Raw genomic sequence first — 21,475 nt, forward strand, 5'->3', positions numbered from 1 at the left:
TGAGATTGGCAGAGAAATTTATGGGATATTATGGTGGGACAGAAGCCCAAGCTCCATGATGAAGAACAACATGTCTTTGTTTTGCAAATGTGGAGGGGTGGAGGGGACGAGTTTCACTTTGTGTGATTTTCGAAACAAAGTACAAGTACAAAAAAAATGAATTAGAAAAACAAAAAACATCGACAAACTTAGAATTTTATTATAACCACTTTGCGTGGACTCCATTTTGGATCTCTTTATTCCTTGTAGTCGTGTCATTTTTTTAGGTTTCGTTTTCTTTCTTCGTTTGTTGACACTGAGTGCAAACAGCTGTTGCTGTGGACCAGTCCTCATATGCAAGGTATGATTTTCTTTTTTAACATTTTAAACAGTGAGTGAATAGTGTACCTGTATAACATTTGCCTAAATAAGCTTATTTTTTCCCGTTAACACGTAAACAGAGTACTCACAAAATAAACAAAATTTAAAGGAGCCAACGCTTGCAGTTACCCCGACATTCCTTCATAACTCTTGCTTTTGAAAACCCAAATAAGCCAATGTTCTATTGTTATACTGTTTCTTAGTCTGATCCCGAGGTTTCGGGGATAAAATAAAGAATCTTGTGTCACAGTAGGAGAAAATCAGGTTGAGACTCCCACTCTGCATAAAAACACGAACATCTGCGGTTAAAGTACTTTCGTGTCTTACAGTCTGCCAAGTATTTTATTCTTAATTTCTTTCATCTTCGATTAAATTATTATTTTGATCAGACAATGCATCTCCCCTTGAATTACTTTAAAAATATAATTTACTTTATCGCTATCTAATGATTTTATGAGTGTGTTATCCCCAGTGTTTTCATGCTTGGAATTGATTATCCAATGAGCTCGGGCCGTTTGTTTCTTATCTCTCTCCACCTTGGATAATCTCCTCTTTCACCCTCTGGTGATCAGTTCCTCCCAGGCGGAGTATAAAGGTGCACCCAATGGCTCCATACCAGAACAAAGGATGATGTTGTGAATTTAGAAAGTAAAATAAACTACGACAGAAAACAGATAATTCATAGATAAGCTGAGAAGTCTTGGTAGACTTGCAATTGTGTAATATTTGACCCAATTTTTAGATTATGGATAATAATAATAATAATAATAATAATAATAATAATAATAATAATAATAATAATTATTATTATTATTATTATTATTATTATTATTATTATTATTATTATTATTATCATTATTATTATTATTATTCACTCAACATTAGCAGCCCTCTATCCTTTGCATGCAAATTACAAATTATTAAAATTAAGCGTCTTATTGAACAGCCAATAGGCACTTTTCTTACTCTGTCGTTGGCAGATTTGCAACGCCAGAGCAAGAGGCAAAAAGTAAGTAGATTGTCTGCTATTTTCATTATTTTCTTCCAGAGCGTTTTAATTTTAGAAAATGAGAAGTGTTTAGAAGTTTATGCTTATTTTTGTAGGTCTTAACAGAATTACAATGTGGATACATAGGCTAGCTACCCTGCTAATTGGTGGAAACAATGCTAACTCTTTGAGGAATTTGCCATGTCGACATTTGAACTACGTATTTGAAAAGCTTTATATACACCCGATCTTACAGAAAATATTGAAGATGTTTAATTTGTTTCTGAAATTTTAAAACGTTTGCTATGTTTAATGTAGACTAGGTCGGTTTGTGTTAGCCTTCGACCATACCAGCAAATTGAAACCTGCCTTGTTTCAGGGTTTGATGTGAATGTTTTACTTAATTGTTTTTGGGAACTTTATATGAAGCAAAATTGTTAGTTGTTGCATAATTTCATTGGAGAATATCTAATATTTCTAAAGTTACACTGGCAATATTTTTAAAAATGAATTTAGGTAAAGATGGACTGATGCACTGACTGATGTCTTAATTCTGCACAAGCGTTGTGCAAGTTTGACAGGACTGGGAATTCGAGGTTTTTGAGAATCTTATTCCAGAATCAATGCTCATTTTTTTATACAGTAATAACTTAATATCTTTTGCTTATTTCTTAAGGATGGATGCCATATTTAATTTGCTTCAGCAGTACAGACTGGAGTCCTACTACAACCAGTTTCTGCAAATGGGTGTGAAAGAAGAACAAGACTTTGTTGATGGAGTGACTGATGAGGATTTGTACAGCCTTGGTGAGTGTTCTGAATACGGCATAAATATGAACCATTTGCAAAGCAAGGTGAAAGTCTTGCATGTCTCTAGGTTATGATATACTTTTCATCTGGACTTGAAGATTATAAATTGCTCATGGCATTCAATTGAGTTTATATCTGCAGTGGTAATTTACACCAAAGGTAATTTCACAAGAAATGCAAGTTCAGTTCATAACCAAATTGTAGAAATTTTAAGTTCTGTCATTGTGATATTGGTTTTTATGTCCATAGTGCTTTACAAAAATATTCACACCTCTTAAACATAAAATTTTGTCTTGATAAAAAAACAAACTTGATTCTGTTTTATTTTCATTCTATGTCAATGACCAAGGCAAAATATGGTAACACATGATGTCTTTCTTCTTGCCATTCCATATTTAATTTACCTTTGGGATCAAGAAAGTATTTTTGAATTTAATTTTGAATAATTTTTAACCAATTGTCCTGTCTGAGCTGCAGATTGCCTTCTGATTAATGCTGTCCTTGGTCAGCTTCTCCGTTAAGCTGAGAAGTCTTGGTAGACTTGCAGTTGTGTAATATTTGACCCAATTTTTAGATTATGGATTGCTGTGAGTTATAACTTTAAAACTCTTGTAAAGAAATTCTCCCTGATGCATCAGTTGTGTTTGTTGGTCTTCATGATGCAGCCTGTTGACTTGTGTTCCTTAACAAACATCTTAGTCCTTACAGAACAGTTACCACTGTGATTAATTCTCAAACAGATAGACTCTATTTACTTGTCGGAGACCTCCGAGGGCTGCTTGTCTGGACTCTATTTTATTTAGAGGAATTGTTTTAAAAACACAATTAAAAAAAAATTCAACTGTAATTTTCCTTACATTTTACACGTAATCATTACTTTGTGGTTGTATATCACATACGATCAATGATATTGGAGCATTATTTTTAACATGATAAATGTAAAGAAGGTAAAAAGGTTTTGCATTGTTTGCATGTTAAATTGTTCTCTTTTGTTCTCAGGTTTAAGTCATGTGGAAAAGAATCGTTTTAACAACATGAGAACCTTTATTCAAAAACTAAGTGCTTCCCAGCGAAGGGTCCAAACTGTGACACTACTGAAGACTTCAAACTCATTTAATTTGTGGTACACATATCCTAAATGCCCCGAACGGAAACTGATTAAAGGTAGGAGAGAAATAGGAAAATTTTGTCATTACTTTGAATGTTCTAAACTTAAAAATCAATATTAAACTAGTTCAGTTGATTATGGACACAGCAAATACAACCCCTATATGAAATTTAGACCACAAATGTGAATATTACAGATATGGACCCTGAACAAAACTCTGTTGAAGATCTGATGTTACGGATCTCTTACCTTGAAAAAGTTGCCAACACCCAAAGGGGGGTCTGCTTATATACCGTTGATGGGATGCCCCTGACAGATGATCCCTTCTTCAATACGTGTGAGTTGATGTAAACTCTTTTTATATAAAGACGTTTTTTGTATTAGAAGGCATTTTACCCGTTTACTAGAACAGAAAACAAACCAACGTTGTTGCTAAAGATTGAGAAGAAGAAGAAACAGATTTGGAACACAGATGGCACTGAACTTTGAACTATTAGTAAAAAAAATATATATTTAAGAGAGCTTGGATAATTCCCCTTCTCTTTGTTTATTTTTTTTCCCATCAACAGTATTTGTGAATTAGGGCAGCACTTTCTAACTTTCATGCTTATTTTTAAGATGACGGTTTTAAAAATGATATTTGACTACAGAGATTTGGACTAAGATGGACAACGATATACTTTTTGCAGAGCTTTCATTGTATGTATCTATGACTACTATGTACAATATCACAGTCACACAATGCCAATGCTCTCAACCTCCTGACTGTTTATGTTGCTTTGGACTATGAAGATCATGAGGCTAGTAATATTTTGTTTGAGGAATATAGCAGAGACTTACCCTAGTAGGCATTTTTAAAAGCTAGCAAATGGAAAGTTACTGTCCACTTTCCTATTTTACGTTTGAATTAAAAATGTTGAACATTTGTTTGATACAGAACCATATTCAACAGTTTAACTATAAATTGTTTATTTTTCAGGGTCTTTGAAAGAGAGACATATCCAAAATGGTGACACAGTCTATGCCATTTTTACTCCGAAGGAAAACCTAAGACAGGCTCCTCAAATGCCAAAGCAAAAGCCCTGTGAAGCAAATGGGACAGAAGTCATTCGATGCCACATCATGCTCAAGGTAGAGCTGATCCATGGTGCTTACTGTAAGAGATGCGGCAGTCAGAATACTGCAGCCATTTTTCAGTCTAAAGTGTTTGTCGGTGAAGGCTTTGTTTATTATTATGATTTCCCCAAAGGAACTATTGTTAGTCTTTACCATCTTATATTTCAGCTGAGTGTAGCTAGCATTACTAAAATAGTCAGTATTTGCATTCCTAGATAATGTGGATCTTTGCTTTAACTGAGATTTCTAAAAGGCTACCAACATTTGCAAGTCCAGCATGGATTGAAATCTCAAGGGATTAAATCGAGTAGGTCTGTTCAGCCTTCCTGTTATCTGCTGAATATCTATTTTTCTCACAACCTCAATGAGCCGGAGGCATCCCACAAAATTTGTAAAATGCAGAATTTCTGCTTTCTCTGGCAATATGTTTTTAAAATAATGAAATTTAAAATCTTCCTTCTGGAAGCACACTGGTAAAGTACTTTTTATTAATTAGAAATAAAAGATGAGTACATTCACTGATCAGCGTCATTAAAACTAAAAATCAACTGTTTGCAGTTACTGTAAAGTTGCCAGATGCATATATCTATTTAATTTAGAATATCTTTTAGATATGGCTGTATGAGGTTTTGGAATGAAAATATGGAGAGAATTTTTTTTAATGCTGGTTGATTTTATTTTATTTTTTTATTTTCAAGGGATACTTTGAAGTTTGTGTGGACTTGGAAAGTGACACAATGGCAACCCTGAGACAAAAATTATCAATGACAAGTGGCATCCCAGGACATGTCCTTCATCAGAAGTAAATCTACACAGTAATTTGTGCTCCTACTTTACTGACCTCTTATTTTCACAGGTAGTCCTCAGCACCATCACTTTGTTGTAATTTTTGTCCTCAGAGGGAAATACTCCATCAGCGACACACTGAAGAAGTGCGGAATTTTTGAAGGCTCAACCGTTTTCTTCAGTTTGTCGTCTTTTTCTGAAGAAACTCCATATGATGACATGTTCTACTTCAGTGATGTTGTGCCTTCAGTGTCACAAACCCTGAAAGGAATCAGTATATTCTTCTCATCTCTTTATGCTATTGTAAGTACTGTTTTGCTGGTGTCTTTTATTCACCTAACGTTATTCAGACTAACAGTCAAAGAAGCTTCTTTTGTGTCCTGTTCATATAAATCCTTTTCTTTTCAATACTCGCTGGAAGTAGCCGTGGTTCTCAATTGTCCTAAGAGTTTTTCTAAAATATGTATTTCTATGTGCTTTCAGGCAGAGCATAGAGACGTACCCCGCAAAATATTGCTTGCCTACATAAGAAAACTGACTGGATGTAACCCCCTCGTCCAGAGCTTGTATCAGCTGTGCAGAAACGAGAGAGTGACCAGAAACCAGAAGGCAAGTCATGGAAGGTGGCTTAATTCTGTCTTTGTAAATATTGAAGGTATTCATTTTGGTCTTATTTTTCTGCATTTGTGCTTAGCACATACAAATTCAAATTGTTGGATTCATGATTATTTTTACATAATGAGCTAAAACTGATTGATTTCTCCTGGGCATTTTGAACCTATATGAAGCCCCTTATAGGTCATCCTTTCAATTAATGATCTCCAAGTGTTTATCACATTTCTTGATTAGCCGTGACCCACCCTGGTATGAATGTTGTAATAAAGTTATGAACCTGTAACCTTTGTGGATTATAAGGGTTATTTGCAATTGCAAAGTGCAAAGCAAGAGCAAGACAGTGTCTGCCTGGCCTGCATATGCACACAAAGTGGAGATATATGATCTGCAGTGTCTGTCTGATTTTAGAACTGTTGATCAGCAGAATCTAGTGAAGATAACATGCTGAGTAGAACTGCAAAGTCGATCACAAATTTAGTTTAATCAAAAAATCCATGTCCACTATTAACATCACAAAGCACTGTTTTTGATTACAGTAATCATTAGTTGTATTAATAAATGCCATGCCACTTGGTATCTGTTATTGCATTAAACCCAAAGCATACAAACATAAACACCATAGACTTAAGTATTTAAGCATGATGAGAGGGGATGTATTTATCATCAAAAGAGGGTTTGTAGTTAGATTTTCTTTTTTGGTGTTCTTATGTAGTGACTTTTTAGTCACTTTTTAGGGTCATTAGAAAATATACTTTTTTATCTTAACTAGTTTTGTATGTTGTAACAGTAACTATGATGATGTGCTAACTAATCTCCTGCAGATTGCTGTTGTTGAGAGCTTGTACATTCTCTTCAGAGAGCTTTTACCCAAGCAAGGATCACAGAGAGGGGAAAAAACTATTGAGGACCAGGATATTTTTGAGAACTCCTTGTACTGCTGGGCACACCTCATCAACAAAGCAAAAGTAGTTAAATTCTTTTATTTTTTATTTTTCAAATTGCCACCGTCCGTGTCCGCGTATCTTCATTTTCTGTAAAGTTTTATATTAATTTTAGCCAGTGTCATTTATAAAAATTTTCTTCCACATCAACAGGACCAGACAACTGAGCATGAAGACTTTGCTCCGATCAATCTTGTGTCCGAAGATGGTAACCATTTCTGTGAGCCAGTCAGAGTTCCCGGAGTGCCAACTGTCTTTGAAAGAGCGGATGTTCTTGACAAAATCAAGGGTATTTTTTAAGCTTAAGCACTATAAAAAGCTCATTTGATTACTTGTGAACAACATATATTCATGATTTCTCACTTTCTGCAGTTTTATTTTGAAATTTGATAGGCTCTTCATTCAATTTTTAACCAGCTTCCAGAGTTTTATATTATGGTAATGTTCTAACAGTAGTGGTGTTAATGCCTACTAAGTTGAACCCATAACCAGTACCATTTCTTCTATGTGTGGTGTTCTTGGTGTAGTTTAATATTGTACAAATTTTGGATTGTGCCCTTTAAATTAGATGGCATTAAAATCCCAAATTGCACCGAAGAGCCGTTGCGAGAATGTTCCCTCCAGAGAGCTACTGATGTGGAGAAGATACTTCTCAGCGTCCCTCGCTCTGTCCGCTCATATCCTCTCTGGATTCATCACGACAAGGTGTCTGGTCACAAGTATGTATCATCAAACTACTATTTGAATAATGCTTGTGTTGTTTAAGAAGAATTGTTAATCTTGGATTGAAGGGTGTGTTAGATTTTTTACAATAGGGTTGCTTCCGTAGTGTGCCTAAGACTTGACCTGCATCTCCTTTTTCAAAGACTTCAACAATTAAAACATATTTTAGATCTTCAAAATATCAAAACATGTTATGTAAACATGAGTCCAAAATATCCTAATATGTTAAACAAGTATAGAAAAGCCACCACTTTTGAAAACCTTGAAAGACTTCAAAATAGGTAAGCTACATTTTAAGAACATTTATTGAATATTTTGGTCTCTGAGCAAAATACAAGGGGTTAAGATTTGTTTTTGGTAAAACATAAAATACAGTGCCACCTTGTGGTAAAAATTTACATTACTAACCAACCACCATAAAAATACCCACATTGAATAGATACGTCAAAAGGTTTTTATTACGAAAAGATTATTTAGTGACTAGGATGGTTTACAACAAACAAAAGCTTTGAAATATAGTAGTTTACTAATCTCTGTAGCTTTCTGTTTTTTAGCTTTCAGGTTAATGTTGAGTGGACCTTTGGAAGTATGGTGGAAGGACTAAAAGCTTTCACTTGTCTCAATGTGACTCCACCTCTCCAGCTGAAGGATCTGGGATCAACTCGGAGTTCCCTCGTTATGCTGAGCGAAGGTTGATCATAATAAGAACATGCAGTTGTTTCAGTCCAACATCCATCAGTTTAAAATGGACAAAATATCCACTCTATTTTCTGATGTGCTGAGTTTTTTTTATCTGTAAATAACTATTTTTCAATAGGTTATTTGCTCTTCTCCTCCTCTTCACCAGATAACCTTGGGGTTTATCTCTATAAGGACAAAGGATCCCCTGATATGATCAATGTACATGACTGCCTGGATGGAAAAGTAAAATTAGTGGATCTGAATATTTTGGCTGCCAAGTAAGTACATAACATGATACAATATATGTGTATGCCACAAGAAGAGTACAAAATAAAATCAAGTTTTTTGTTTTTATGTGATGTAGGACTGGTGACCACAGACACGATGAAACATTTGTCACTACCCGAACTCCAAAAGAAGCAATACTGGTAATATGTGAAAATTTTATTTTATTTTTTCTAATCCTAAAATAACTCAGAATAAAGTAGCATTAGTTATCCAGGCATAAATTAATCAATGTTGACTTGTTTTCATCAGATACTGATGGATACCAGTTCCTCCATGGAAGAAGAGTGCTATGAAAATGCAGAAATAAAGAAAATCAATGCTGTCAAAGAGCTTTTTGACAACTTCGCTACCAGGAGCATAGCCTATGATTTCCATCATGTCATTGGGCTTATGAAGTTTGATTCTTTTGTGAAGACCCTCCATACATTTACTGAAAATCTGGAAAAGTTCAAGGTACACACTTTGTTGTAGTAAAGAAGATTATCTTTAAATGTGTTAATATAATTTTACATTTTAATAGCCATAGTTGGTCGAAGACAATTTATTTCAGTTTCTTAAATTAATGCAAGGATGATTTCGGAGGTGAAATGCATGTTTACACCTGTAAGACATTTCCCAAATAAGTGCTGCATGATAACTTGGGGCTGCAGAGACATCAACGTTCATACTATTCTTACATTCATGCATTTTTGTTTTTATAAGGACACATGCACACTACATTGTGTAGGCTTTGACTGAAAAAAGGTTGCTTCTAGAAAACTGCATTGAAAAATTAGGGATGACTTAAGTCAGTGTTTAATCCTTGCAACAGCTGCTACATAACAGGACTTGGTTTTTAGCATCCTCTTCCACATTCGTAGGAGCATTTGCGTGACTTGAAGGCAAATGGATGTACTCTCCTGTATGATGCGCTACGGCGAGGAGCTCGTGAGCTTGAAAAAGTCAAGGAGAGATTCCCAGATTGTAGACTTCGCATCATATGCCTTACCGATGGAAATGACTCTGGGTAAAATTTCCTTCTGCTTCACTTTACATTTTAATCATTTCTTCTGTTGATTAGGAAAAGCTTGAAGAATTAACATGGTCTTTCATTGTGTATAATCAATTTACACATGGTATATGCACATCTTTAACCCTTCTGCAGTGTTAAGAAATGGGGTTGTTTGGATTTCACAAGCTCTTTACTCTCTGTAGGGTCACGCTGATGATGTACAAGTTTTTCATTTTTTTCTGTTGTCACTGCTGTCCGACCGTGACATTTGCCACCCTCCTCCTGAGAGTTGAGCTTAAATTTGAGTTTAACTGGGCCTAACAAATAGGTTGTCCTCCATTTGTCTGTTGAGGTGCAACAATTTTTTTTATTATTGTTTTTTAGATCCCAGACAGAGCCTGTAGCTGTGACGGTGAAATTGCTCAAATCTGACATCACTGTTGATTCGATCCTCCTGGGAAATGTGGAGAACAACATGTTGCATGGGATCAGCAATGCAACAGGTTTATTTTTATTGAGCCTAGTTACGAGTTTTTTTCACAGTAGACAAACATGTTTTAAAGCTTTTCTTTACTTGCTCTAATTTCTTTATGTCTCTAGGTGGTTGTTGTTTCAAGCCACAGACAACCAAAGATGGCCTAAAGCTCTTTGAAATTGAGACAGTTCTGTCCTTGGAGCAAAGGAAACCCAAGAAAAAACTTGATGCATCTTCCATCTCTGAGGTCTGTCACGACTGTCTGCATTTAGTTAAGATAAATGAATCACTATGGCTTTATGATGTATTTATTTTCATTCCTTCTAGTCTGGATTAATGGGCCTCTTTGCTGCTCATGGGTATGATGAATACCCAGAGACATTCCTGCCAAGTCAGATAAATGGCAGAGTGACCCTGACTGAAAGGTAGGAGACACCATCACTTTTCTGTGAAGAAATGGACAATTCAAGCCCTTTTTTTCTTAATCAGTACCCTCAAAAAGAAGATTTGTGAGTCAAAGGCTGGACGATTCATGGAAAAGGAAAAACGGATACTGGAGGAACTCAGAAGTCTGCACTGTGACCCACATCCCTTCTTTAGAGTCTTTCCATCAGAGTCTGATTTCAGTAAGTTGATTATTTTTTTTTTCCTTGTTAAAATTTTTTACAGGTTAACTTTTTAAAAGTGACCAATAACTACCATAAATGAAACAGTATTTTTTTTTTTACTAGATAGTAACTCTTATCAACCACACAACAGATTATTATGAATAATAAATAATTTCTCTATTTAAGAAATATTTGTATTACATCTGTGCTAAGAGTTTCTCATCTTTTTAGCATTCTGGAGGATTCTCATGCAGGGCCCTCCTGACACACCATACCAGTCAGGCGTGTTTGAGTTGTACTGTCAGTTTGGACCCGACTACCCAGTGAAACCTCCAGTCCTTCGTTTTGTCACAAACGTATCCTGACACTTTGTGGAAACATTAAATATTTCTTGCCATGTATATGTAACTTCATGTTATGTAGTTAGAATTCTTAACATCATGACAGGTATACCACTGCAACGTTAACAGTGTGGGCCGGATCTGCCACAACATATTCGACCGAAACTACAATGCGCACATCACAATGAAAGAGATTTTTGATGCTGTGTATGGGCTGCTCATCATTCCTGAGCCAGATGATCCCCTGGATAGGTGAGGAATATTTTAGTATTTCACATGGTCATTTATCTGAATATAAAATCCACATGCTTTAACTTCTCCAAAAGGCCTATAAATATGAAATTTCATTGATATATTAAATTATTATTTTTTAAGCATTTTGGCTGAGGAATTCTTGACAAGCCGTGAGATGTATGAACAAGAAGCCAAGAGGCAAACAGAGGAACATGCAGGGAAGTCTCTGGATGATATGGAAAAGGTGGATCAATGGGCATATTTACAGTATTGGTGGTCTAATAGTCCATGGATAAATTTAACATATTTATGTTTTGTTTTTTTCCTGAAGAAACTGGTGGATTCTGTGCCACAGTTTGTTCCCCAACACCTGCTTTGTCCTCTGACCAAAAAGATGTTTGTTGATCCTATAAAAACAGTTTATGGCACTGTGTATGAACGCAAAGCCATTGAGGAGCATCTCAAACAGTAAGCTACTGCATCTGTTTTCGTTAACTGAAATTTGAAGTTGCAGAGTTATAACTAACCAGGATGCTCTAAACATGACGCTGTCCCTCTCGTTCAGACACAAACATGATCCACTGGCTGGCCCAGGAAATGAGCTTGAAATGAGTGACCTAATGTCAGACTGGAACATGAAGAAAATGGTGATGGATTACAGATCTCAACAAATTCAGTGAATCTTCTTGGGAACATCTTTTTTTTTTTTTTCTTCAAATAACCACTGTAATCTTTAAGATGATGTTGGTTAAAAAATAGCTTGGATGCATGCTTCTTTATTTTTTTAGTTAACATGCTTTTTTATTACATGTTTAATTGAGTTCTTATGTGTGGTATTAATCTGTTACTAATCAAGTTAGTTTATGATTTTTTCATGGTATTTTAAATTCTACTTGACATCTAGTTGAAGACAAATTGTGTTTATTAATCAAGTATATGCTTGTCATTTCACATTCTTACAGTTTGTACATTGTAGTTAAAAAAAACTAAGGCTTGGAATTGTTGTGAGTTTTTTTATTCATCAGCATTTTCCCTTTTGAATATTTTCATTTATTACAGTATTATTAAAGGCCTTTTGGGGAACCAGAAGTTGAAACAGCCTGTGTTTTGCCTGGATTCTGAATAAAGCAACTGGTTGAATTTTTGGTGATTTTATTTATAACTAACTCTTATCTTGAGAGCTTACATGAAATTAGACTGGGTGTGTCTTGAGGGTTTATATGTGACTATGTAAGTTTGTGTGGCCTTATATGATACAGTGACGGCCATTTTTGAAATACTATATTGTGACTCTTTTACATAGTTTATTGGAGTTATTCATACATCAGTCAAGTATCTTGAAATAAAAATCACGTTGGACTCATGGCGTCACAACGTTAAATAAACATCGAATCTTTATTGTACAATTTAATAAAATTAAGTAATTTTGAAAACTGAAATTAACATAAGGTCTAGTGACAAAAGTATCCTTGGGTTTGATTGAAGAGCCAATCACCGCTGTCCATTCGATCAGTCTGCATTACGTCGCTTTAGCTACCGGAAGTGAATCCATCTCTTTTTGTCAAAGTAAATGTTAAATTTAAAGTATGCTACAACGACATATACCTACCCTTCACTTAACTTCACAGAGTCATTCAGTGTTTTTGTTTACAATGCCAGTCGTATGATTTCACTTTTCCTCCATTCATTCTAGGTCAGTTTAAGAAGAACCACATCGTTTATATTTTATTGTGAAATCTATTACCGGAAGTTTTAAGAGTTACTCGGTGTCTTGTAGTGTCAGCTAAAAACTGCTGACACTACAAGACACAAACACGGCAGGTGAGTTTGAAGTTTTCCCACATGCTTGAATGTTGTAAAGTTTTAGATTATGTTCAATAAGATACATCTACTTCCTTATCGTATAGGTTATTAATGTATTTAAACCACAATAGCTAGATTTAATTTTCGTTCTTAAGCAGGACCTCTTTAACTAAGATTCAAAATTTGAAATATGTTCAGTATTTTTGGGCCATGGTTCTGAGTCATGAACAGCTTTTTTAGAGTTTTAGAAAATACTTCATCAGTGGAAATCTCTTAGTTCACTCAAACTGATTGCCGTTAAGACAAACTCCTCATGCAGGGATAGCCTGCCTTTCTTGCAGAACCTGTTTGCTGGCTCCTATTTTGTGGAAAGTTTAGACTTTAGTGTAACATTTTGTCAGGATTTGCTGAGACTTGGAAAATTCAAGAATTTAAGCAACACCAATAAACAGTTTTATTTGCTGGATATTGAGTGAGTTTCACGCAGATGTTGTAATGAGTTGAACAATGTTCTTTTGTTGGTCAATTTTTTAAACGTACACTTTCTCTACATGTGTATGAATTCTAAACAGGTAAATAGTTTCACAAATTTTACGTGGAACTAAAATTTCACGTACAATTTTAGGTGTAGTATATAAAGTGCTTTTACACCTCAGCACTGACTTGGTGTCAGATTGTGAAGCCATGATCAGTCAAAATGTCTCCATCTGACCACTGAACCTGCAGAATTCAATGTAAAATATGGAATATGTAAACTACTATGTATTGCAAAGAATTTGATTTACTTCAGTTTATTTATGTAGTGTTTAATCACAACACGTTTCCTGAAGTAACTCTATGATAAAGTCAGTTAAATCCAATCATACAGACGGATTCCAATACAATCCAAATTCGGCCATGCAGTTAAGCTGAGTTTGTGATGTTTTCTAAACCAGGAGATTGCAGATTCTCACTGGAATCATTCAGTCTTCCTGGATGAGTAAAGAGTGTTGGGGTTTCTGTGCAATGTGAACATTATCAGATGGAGAGTTAGAATTAAATAAAGACAAGTGGTACTTAAGATGTACATCTTTTAAATATTTCAAATGACAGAAAGCTTTGTCAGTTGTCCCAAACACCAACTTTTATTAGGACTAAAGTCCCACATACCATTGGACCATTTGATTTGGCAGCAAAAGTTTAAATACATTACATTTTTAATTATTATATTTGCCATATTTAAAGATTCTTAAAACATTTTCTGCTACATTAAACAGCAATAGGCCTGGGAGGCACATTTATTGTATTGATTCACTGAATTAGCTATTTTTGGAATATCAGGTATGTTTTTTTCATTAATGTGCTCTTTGGGCTTCCGTTGTTCAGACTGATGCCAGTCTGCTCAGGGTCTGTCATCTTGTTTTACAAGCATGCTTTACAACGTGGGTTTATTTGGACTTTAAATTCAGGTCAATTCCTAGAGTGGAAGATTATAATAAAAGCATGTTTTAAAAATTATTTTCTGTGATTTGTAGCTGTAAGAGAAATTGAGCTTTTTGGGCCAGTGACAAAATACTATGAAACAGCTGATTAGATTCATCCCTGTTTCAATACAGCTGAGTAAAATGACGGAATTACCCCTGAATACAGAATTACGCTCTAATCTTTTTTGCATTTGTATTATTGTGTCCTGTCCACCATTGTAGCACTCTGAATGCTAAGAAGAACCCCAACAGATTCGTTTGCAACTTTTGCTATAAGTCTTTAGGTTCATTAAAAATACAATAGACATGGAGACAGAAAAGAGGGGGCGAATAAAGAAAAGAACAGAAAAGAAATAAAAAGGAAAGAGAGAAATAAGAAGAAAGTAAAAAGATAAAGACAGTACAAGAAAACACCCTAGCAGTTAGTTTATATCCCTGCAGAAAGAGAAAAAAACTAAGAATCCACACTGGCAAACATGCGTATGTACCAACAACGTCACTGAAAAGCAAACTGTACTTACAAAATGAATCCTAGAAGTATTTAGGGGCAACCGCAGCTGAAGATGGTGTATCTGTCAAGGCCTGAATTCAAAGCTTATGATGAAAAAAATATGCTGTATTTACATATACCTGTAATTTAACATTACAATCAAAACAAATCTTTCATATTTATTCTCTCTCTAAATATGAGAGAACAGCATCATATCATTTATTTCCATCTGTTTTGTCCTTACAGAGATGTGGTGGGTGGCGTGGGTTCTTGCTGCGTTAGTGTTTCTCTTCAGCATTCTGGATGTGTGGTACTTTCTGCGAGCGGGCGCCGTTCTTTTGCGGGCCTGGTTTCAACCTCCAGTGTGGGATGTCACAGGAGAGCAGGTCATGACGGGACGCGTCACTCCACGCGACATCGACATGTGCCACATGAACAATGCCCGGTACCTCCGGGAGTGCGACTTCGCCCGCTTCTCTCTCTACATGCGTAACGGTGTGTTCAAAGCAGCGCGGGCCCTCAGAGCCAACCTGGTGGTGGGGGCCACAACCATTCGCTACCGCAGGGCTCTGTGCATAGGAGAAGGATACGATCTGTGCAGTCGGATTGTAACTTGGGATGACAAAGCTTTTTTCCTGGAGCAAAGGTTTGTGTCCACTAAAGACAGACTGGTGTGTGCTGTCATGTACTGCAAGCAGAGTGTGATACGCAGCAGCCCTGACAAGATCTTACAGCACCTGTGTAAAAGGAAGGTAAGAGAGGAAGTGAAGGCTGATAGGAAGAATCTGGGCACATACTAGCATCAAATGACAATAATCTTCTGTTTTGCTGCTTGTAGGTAGAGCCTCCTGAGTTTCCAGAGGACCTGCAGCATTGGGTCAACTTTATTTCTGCCAGCAGCCAGGCCTTGAGAGCTGAGAGTGGTCTTGAGGAGAAGAACAAATAGTTGGATTAACACTATATTGGCTCTGAGACTCACAATCATCTCAGAGAGAAGTTAATAATCTGCACAGTTATATCACTACTTCACTGTTGTGCCTGTTCTTTGCACTAAGGGTACTTTGAACTCAGTATTTAAAGATGTAACACAGGAATATTGGTGCATTAAAAATGGTGTTGCATCACAACTTTTGGAACTGTAACTATCTAACATATGACAGGTTTTATAGCAGCAGCAATAAAACTAATCCATTGGTTAAGGTGTGAGTTTCTTATTGGGATGAAATGTGCTTTCAAAGCACAAAAATGTTAAAAATAAAAATGACTTCTTGAGCTTTATCATCTGAATACATTTTCTGTTGTACCATCTGAGGGCAGCTGTTAACATCTAGTGCCATTTTTTTTCTACAGAGGTGTGTGCCAAGAAAAGAGCAAAACATTTGTTCATTTAATTAAGTCCAATGCTCTTTACTTGTATAAATTCACTACACAGTGATATATATTCAAGTATTTAGTTCTGTTAATTTTTCACAGCTAATAAAAACACTAAATGCAATTTCTCAAGAAATGAAAATGTTATAGAAGACTGATTAAATAAGTATTTTTGTTACAATCTTATGGGGGAAGATTGCTGCCTTGACAGATTTCTAGAATCCTTAACTGTTCTGTATTAATAAGATGGATGTTGTATTTGAGCATATTAATGTTAAGTTGAGTGGAAGAACAAACAGTGGTAGAAAATTATGTCCAAGAAATTGGTAGTTCAAGCCATAAAGGAATTGTAAAGCGATTGTATTTGATAGTTCAGTAAAATTTCACATGTCAACTGCAGCTTCAAGGGATTCAGAAAAGGTTATAAAGGTCATGGGCCACAACTGTAATGCTTCCCGTATAAAGCTACTTTGTAGGCATAGACAATATCTGAACTACATCTTACCTTGAATAATGGGGGAAAAAAAACTAGATTGTCGCTCAGTAATTAAATGTCCACTTTTGAGATGAAATCAAATTCTAAATTTAATTTGGGCCATGGTAAGACTTAACTGGCCAGCCAATCGTACCTAAATACCATGGAGAAATTGGAGGAAGATGAGATACCAGAGTCATCAATGCTGAAAGGTGCTGTTAAAGGCAAATTAACTTCCTTAACACCTATGTAGAACCACAGGCTGACTGTCTCCATACAATGCAATGTTGATGCAATAAGTCATAAATTACTGCATCAACATTGCATTGCATGGAGGTAGTGTCATGAATGCAAACAGTGTTAAAGAGCTTAAATTATTTTAAACTTACAAGATAAATGTAAGGTGGCATGTAATACTTCTGTGATTATTAAGATATTTTCTTCAGGTTATTTGTTTAGTGCGTTTAGCTTTAACGTTGTAGCTCTCACTAATTTGACTTGGTGTCGTCCTTAAGAGCAGAAGTTTGCTTTTCAGTTGTGGCCTCTGAAATATCAATTTAACAACCTGCTGAAATGCAATGTTTAAATCAGGTGCTAACTTCAAGACTATGTTTTCCACTTGAGCTGATGTTTGAGCAGCCTTTTTAAAATTTACAAGGTAAATAGTTGTTATATAGTAGCTTGTTTTATGTAAGTCAAACATTCATATACAGAGAAAACATATTTGTAGGACTGCTATAAATCACTGGAAAAGATAGGGAACTCGAGATAAGGCTTTACACCTTTGATGATTCAGTCTTGTCTATTGTTACCAGATTAATTGAACATTTAATTTGGCTGAAATGTAATTTTTTTTTATTTTTATTTTTTTTTACTGTTATCAAATCTCTTTTTATTCTAATGTGTCTTCCTTACTATAAAGAATGTGATTTTTGGTCTGAACAGCTGGTCAGGATAATTTATTGTAACCTAGTGGAATAAAAATAAAGGAAGCAGCGTGCATGAAGCAGTAAATACAGTTCATTGGAACAGATGTTAAATTATTTAAACCTGCTTTCAAATTCTGGAAAGAAACATTTTCTACTTTATTTCAAATTGTTAATATTTTGTTTCATAGGAGAATTATTTTTAATTTGTAGATTTTGGATGAGCGTTTTGTACAATTTCTTTTAATACTTTTAATTAAAAATATTATTACTATATTCCATGAGGTAGCTGTTAAAAATCAAGAATAAAAATCTTATTTTCATAATAAATCTGTAACCATGTTAACAGTCAGCCAATGAAGGTCCGTGTCGTCACACATCAGGAAGTCATGTCCGTTGAACCAACCGGCTTCTTGAAGTTGCATCCCATCCTGTAGTAGCGCATTCTGAGGGACGCACGGTGAGTTTTACTCTTGTACATATAGGCTTCTGACACGGTTTTGGACGACGCTGGTATTGCGCCATAGTTTAATGCAAAGTAGCGACTTTTGCGTCAGAATTTGCGACCTCCATAGGCCGGCAGCCTCCTACTGCTAACAGCTAGGCTAACAGATTTGACTTCCATAGCAGGTTTATTTGAAGGCAGCTGTGCTAACTTCCCACTCGTGTCAAGGTTGCAGAGCTTGGCTGTGGGAATATAAGGCCTCTTTGCTTTAATTCTGGAAATATAGTAATATTGCCCAGTTCACATTATATTGCGTACCTTCATATATGTATTCAAGTTTGTTTAGTAAAATGCTAAAATGTATTCTTACATTTCGAATTAAAAACTGAATATTATTGAAAGTATTTTTAAGCCATCCCATACATGCAGCTTGTTAAAAACACCTTTGTAAGTTATTATTTGGTGCATTAGTTTTTATTTGTTGAATCTGTGTTTGGACTCTTGTTCCAGAGATGTTGCTGCTGGTGCTGAGCACCCTCCTCCTCCTCTTCTGCAACCTGGATGTGTGGTACTTCCTGCGGGGGGCCCAGGTTTTTATAGAAGCATGGTTCCTACCCAGAATAGAAGACATTCTAGCTGAGCAAAGTATTGATGGCATGGTCCTTCCTCATGATTTAGACTACCTGGGCCATATGAACAACTCTAGATATCTGAGGGAGTGTGACTTTGCCCGCTTCCACCACTACATGAGAAATGGGTTGTTCATGGCCTCACGTAAACTTGGCGCCAAACTGGTAGTAGGGGCCTCAACCATTCGGTATAGGCGCTCTTTGGCCTTCAGAGAGGCTTTCCAGATTCGTACCAAAGTGCTAGGCTGGGATGATAAGGCCTTTTACCTAGAGCAGCGCTTTGTATCTAAGAGAGATGGCTTTGTATCTGCAGTCATGCTTTGCAGGCAGAATGTGGTGGGCAGTAGCCCAGAAAGCATCATGGAATTTATCTACAAGAAGCAGGTGAGTAGTTTTGCACATTGAGTGTAATTGACAAAACATAAACACAGTTTGTTAGGGAAAATATTAAATCATATGAACATTTCTGAGCACAGTTTGTTTAAGAACAGCATTTGCAACAGCTTCATTGAAGAATAATTTAAAAACTCCCCATATAAGGTCATTTTCAAATAATTGTATTTCATAAGCAAAAATATGAAATTAACTTTTACGAACAACTTAAAAACATTCCTCTATACAAGTCAGGAAAATAAACACGCAACTTGATACATGGAGTGCACATATATGTATCAAGAAAAATTTTATGGAAAAATGTTTGCAATTTGAATGTGTAATTTGGTAATACTATTACTTTTTTGTGTTTTTAAACTTTTAAGGTTGCTGTCAGTTGGTTACTTGGTGCAACTTGAACTCAGGGCTCAAATCTTCATGTGAATTTTAAGAGTGTGTTTAATGCTGTGTTTATTTACAGATTGAGTGTCCACAGTTTCCAGAGGAGCTCAAACACTGGATCAGCTTCATTTCAGCCAGCAGTCAGGCACTGAGAGCAGAAAGCGGCCTGGAGGACAAAAACAAGTGAAGGCACACAAGATACTTTGGTATCATGAGTGGCGACGCATATCTCAGCATTGCACACACTCAAACATACTTGCACCTTTCAGAGTGTTTTAGTCAACTTCAAATACTCTACGTATTTTGATTTGGGGCCAGTCTTACACACCGTTTCTTAATTGGTTGGTTTATTTTGATGTGGAAAACTTTATTTACTGCAGCTAAGTATAAAAAAAACTTGAAATAAATGAAATGTTTACTTTAAAATAAAGTGAATCCAAAACAAAGCTTTATCTTTGTGACTTACCAAGTAGTTGACTGTGAGTTGGGTGTTTTCAGACATCTTCGTTCTCATCTGAAGACATCACTGAATTTCAGATTAGCATGTAGCGCAAACATTAATATTCTACCGGCATAAATGCATGTTTCAAAACAATCTGGATATTTTTCAAGCCTGTTTCTTATAGTTTTGTAACAGAGTTACAAAACTATAAGAATAATTTACAGTTATTTTTATAACTATATAAGTCATAATATAGTTATAAGAATATTATAATTATATTATAGTTCTAATTAGTTAATATAATTATGTTTTTCACTTAGAATGAAAAACCAAAAACATGTTTAATAGACTATTTTTAAAAATATAGCTAAACATTTATCAGCACTTTATTTTGCCAGACTGAGAAAAAAAGAGCCATTATAAAAAAGGTGACCTCTTTATTAGAGTTGCATGTGATTTTTAAGAGAATGTTTTTGATTGGCAGGTATAATAATCAACAGCTAACAGGAGGTTGCTGGCATCTTTTCAAAATCTGCCACGCACAAGAAAGTATGAGTGTTTTTGTGCTCTTATTGAGAAAATAATTGAAATGTGCAAACTTGTCATTTATGCATCCCAATTTTCTTTTTGTGACCAAATTAACGTATTGTCCTTAGTTAGAGATATAAAATTTTTAAAAGTGTATGCCTGTTCTTTTATGTATTTATGCTGTCAATGCTCTGTTTAGGAAATCCTGGTTAATACCTTGAAGTTTGAGGATATGGATTGTATGTTTATTTTCCACTTACTGTTCTTTGATTTATGGAAAATGATTTATCAGATATTATTTATTATGTTTGTTAATTATCTTAATGCATTTTAAAATAAAAATGCACTGAACCTTGTTTTTGGGTCCATCCATCCATCCATTTTCTCTTCACCTTTGACCTTAATGGGGTCGGGAGGGTTGCTGGTGCCTATCTCCAGCTACGTTCCAGGCGAGAGGCGGGGTTCACCCTGGACAGGTCGCCAGTCTGTCGCAGGGCAACACAGAAACAGACAGGACAAACAACCATTCACACACTCACTCACACCTAGGGAGAATTTAGAGAAACCAATTAACCTGACAGTCATGTTTTTGGACTGTGGGAGGAAGCCGGAGAACCCGGAGAGAACCCACGCATGCACAGGGAGAACATGCAAACTCCATGCAGAAAGACCCCGGGCTGGGAATCGAACCCAGGACCTTCTTGCTGCAAGGCAACAACTCTACCAACTGCGCCACTGTGCAGCTGTTTTTGGGTCATTTCTTCAAAATTAAGTACAGATTTTATTGTGATTTAATGTTCCTACATTTAAGATGTGATACTGGTAAAAGCTCTGACTGACTGCCCCTTCTGGACAAAAGCACACCACTTCCATGGATGTTTCAACACTGTAGGCACTGCACTTTTGAGGCTGTTTTGACTGAGTTACATGAATTGCGAAAGTTAAGCTGTTCTAGCATGACTGCTTCTACTGTCCCTCTAATCAGCAAATAAAAAAAGATCCCCGTCATAAAGGGACTTATCTACTACTTGTAACACATTGACTAGATGTAAACATTCAATGGA

General features: G+C 35.7%; 3 protein-coding genes across 4 annotated transcripts; all 3 read left to right on the top strand.

Moving 5' to 3' along the window:
* Positions 1 to 200: 200 nt before the first annotated feature.
* Positions 201 to 12,205, top strand: LOC122841069. 2 transcript variants are annotated; one of them, XM_044134027.1, is made up of 25 exons: positions 201 to 340; positions 2,025 to 2,155; positions 3,158 to 3,322; positions 3,463 to 3,603; positions 4,246 to 4,397; positions 5,081 to 5,184; positions 5,282 to 5,471; positions 5,652 to 5,777; positions 6,605 to 6,748; positions 6,878 to 7,013; positions 7,293 to 7,443; positions 8,002 to 8,138; positions 8,295 to 8,406; positions 8,493 to 8,556; positions 8,666 to 8,869; positions 9,277 to 9,422; positions 9,792 to 9,910; positions 10,008 to 10,129; positions 10,210 to 10,307; positions 10,372 to 10,508; positions 10,722 to 10,846; positions 10,938 to 11,083; positions 11,207 to 11,309; positions 11,397 to 11,533; positions 11,631 to 12,205. In XM_044134027.1, the coding sequence occupies exons 2-25, from the start codon at positions 2,026 to 2,028 to the stop codon at positions 11,743 to 11,745; spliced, it is 3,204 nt and encodes a 1,067-aa protein (XP_043989962.1). In that variant the 5' UTR covers positions 201 to 340; position 2,025; the 3' UTR covers positions 11,746 to 12,205. The 2 variants fall into 2 exon arrangements, with proteins under 2 accessions (XP_043989962.1, XP_043989961.1); XM_044134026.1 differs by lacking the exon at positions 201 to 340 and adding an exon at positions 1,295 to 1,369.
* Positions 12,206 to 12,821: 616 nt separating this feature from the next.
* Positions 12,822 to 16,020, top strand: LOC122841070 (protein THEM6-like). Its single transcript, XM_044134028.1, has 3 exons — positions 12,822 to 12,886; positions 15,068 to 15,573; positions 15,660 to 16,020. Exons 2-3 carry the CDS (start codon positions 15,070 to 15,072, stop codon positions 15,765 to 15,767), a joined length of 612 nt encoding a protein of 203 aa, XP_043989963.1. The 5' UTR covers positions 12,822 to 12,886; positions 15,068 to 15,069; the 3' UTR covers positions 15,768 to 16,020.
* Positions 16,021 to 17,936: 1,916 nt separating this feature from the next.
* Positions 17,937 to 20,767, top strand: si:ch73-52e5.2 (protein THEM6). The gene is made up of 3 exons (XM_044134029.1): positions 17,937 to 18,053; positions 18,549 to 19,051; positions 19,521 to 20,767. The coding sequence occupies exons 2-3, from the start codon at positions 18,551 to 18,553 to the stop codon at positions 19,626 to 19,628; spliced, it is 609 nt and encodes a 202-aa protein (XP_043989964.1). The 5' UTR covers positions 17,937 to 18,053; positions 18,549 to 18,550; the 3' UTR covers positions 19,629 to 20,767.
* The last annotated feature ends 708 nt before the right edge of the window (positions 20,768 to 21,475 follow it).

Source organism: Gambusia affinis, linkage group LG12 (genome assembly GCF_019740435.1).
Source record: "Gambusia affinis linkage group LG12, SWU_Gaff_1.0, whole genome shotgun sequence".
NCBI lineage: Eukaryota > Metazoa > Chordata > Actinopteri > Cyprinodontiformes > Poeciliidae > Gambusia > Gambusia affinis.

Bases quoted from the DNA above. Each gene is read 5' to 3' on its own strand.
- si:ch73-52e5.2 (XM_044134029.1), top strand. From the start codon at position 18,551: ATGTTGCTGCTGGTGCTGAGCACCCTCCTCCTCCTCTTCTGCAACCTG. The intron at 19,052-19,520 runs GTGAGTAGTTTT...GTTTATTTACAG, and splicing joins AATTTATCTACAAGAAGCAG to ATTGAGTGTCCACAGTTTCC.
- LOC122841069 (XM_044134027.1), top strand. From the start codon at position 2,026: ATGGATGCCATATTTAATTTGCTTCAGCAGTACAGACTGGAGTCCTAC. The intron at 3,323-3,462 runs GTAGGAGAGAAA...TGAATATTACAG, and splicing joins CGAACGGAAACTGATTAAAG to ATATGGACCCTGAACAAAAC. The intron at 5,778-6,604 runs GCAAGTCATGGA...AATCTCCTGCAG, and splicing joins GAGTGACCAGAAACCAGAAG to ATTGCTGTTGTTGAGAGCTT.
- LOC122841070 (XM_044134028.1), top strand. From the start codon at position 15,070: ATGTGGTGGGTGGCGTGGGTTCTTGCTGCGTTAGTGTTTCTCTTCAGC. The intron at 15,574-15,659 runs GTAAGAGAGGAA...TGCTGCTTGTAG, and splicing joins AGCACCTGTGTAAAAGGAAG to GTAGAGCCTCCTGAGTTTCC.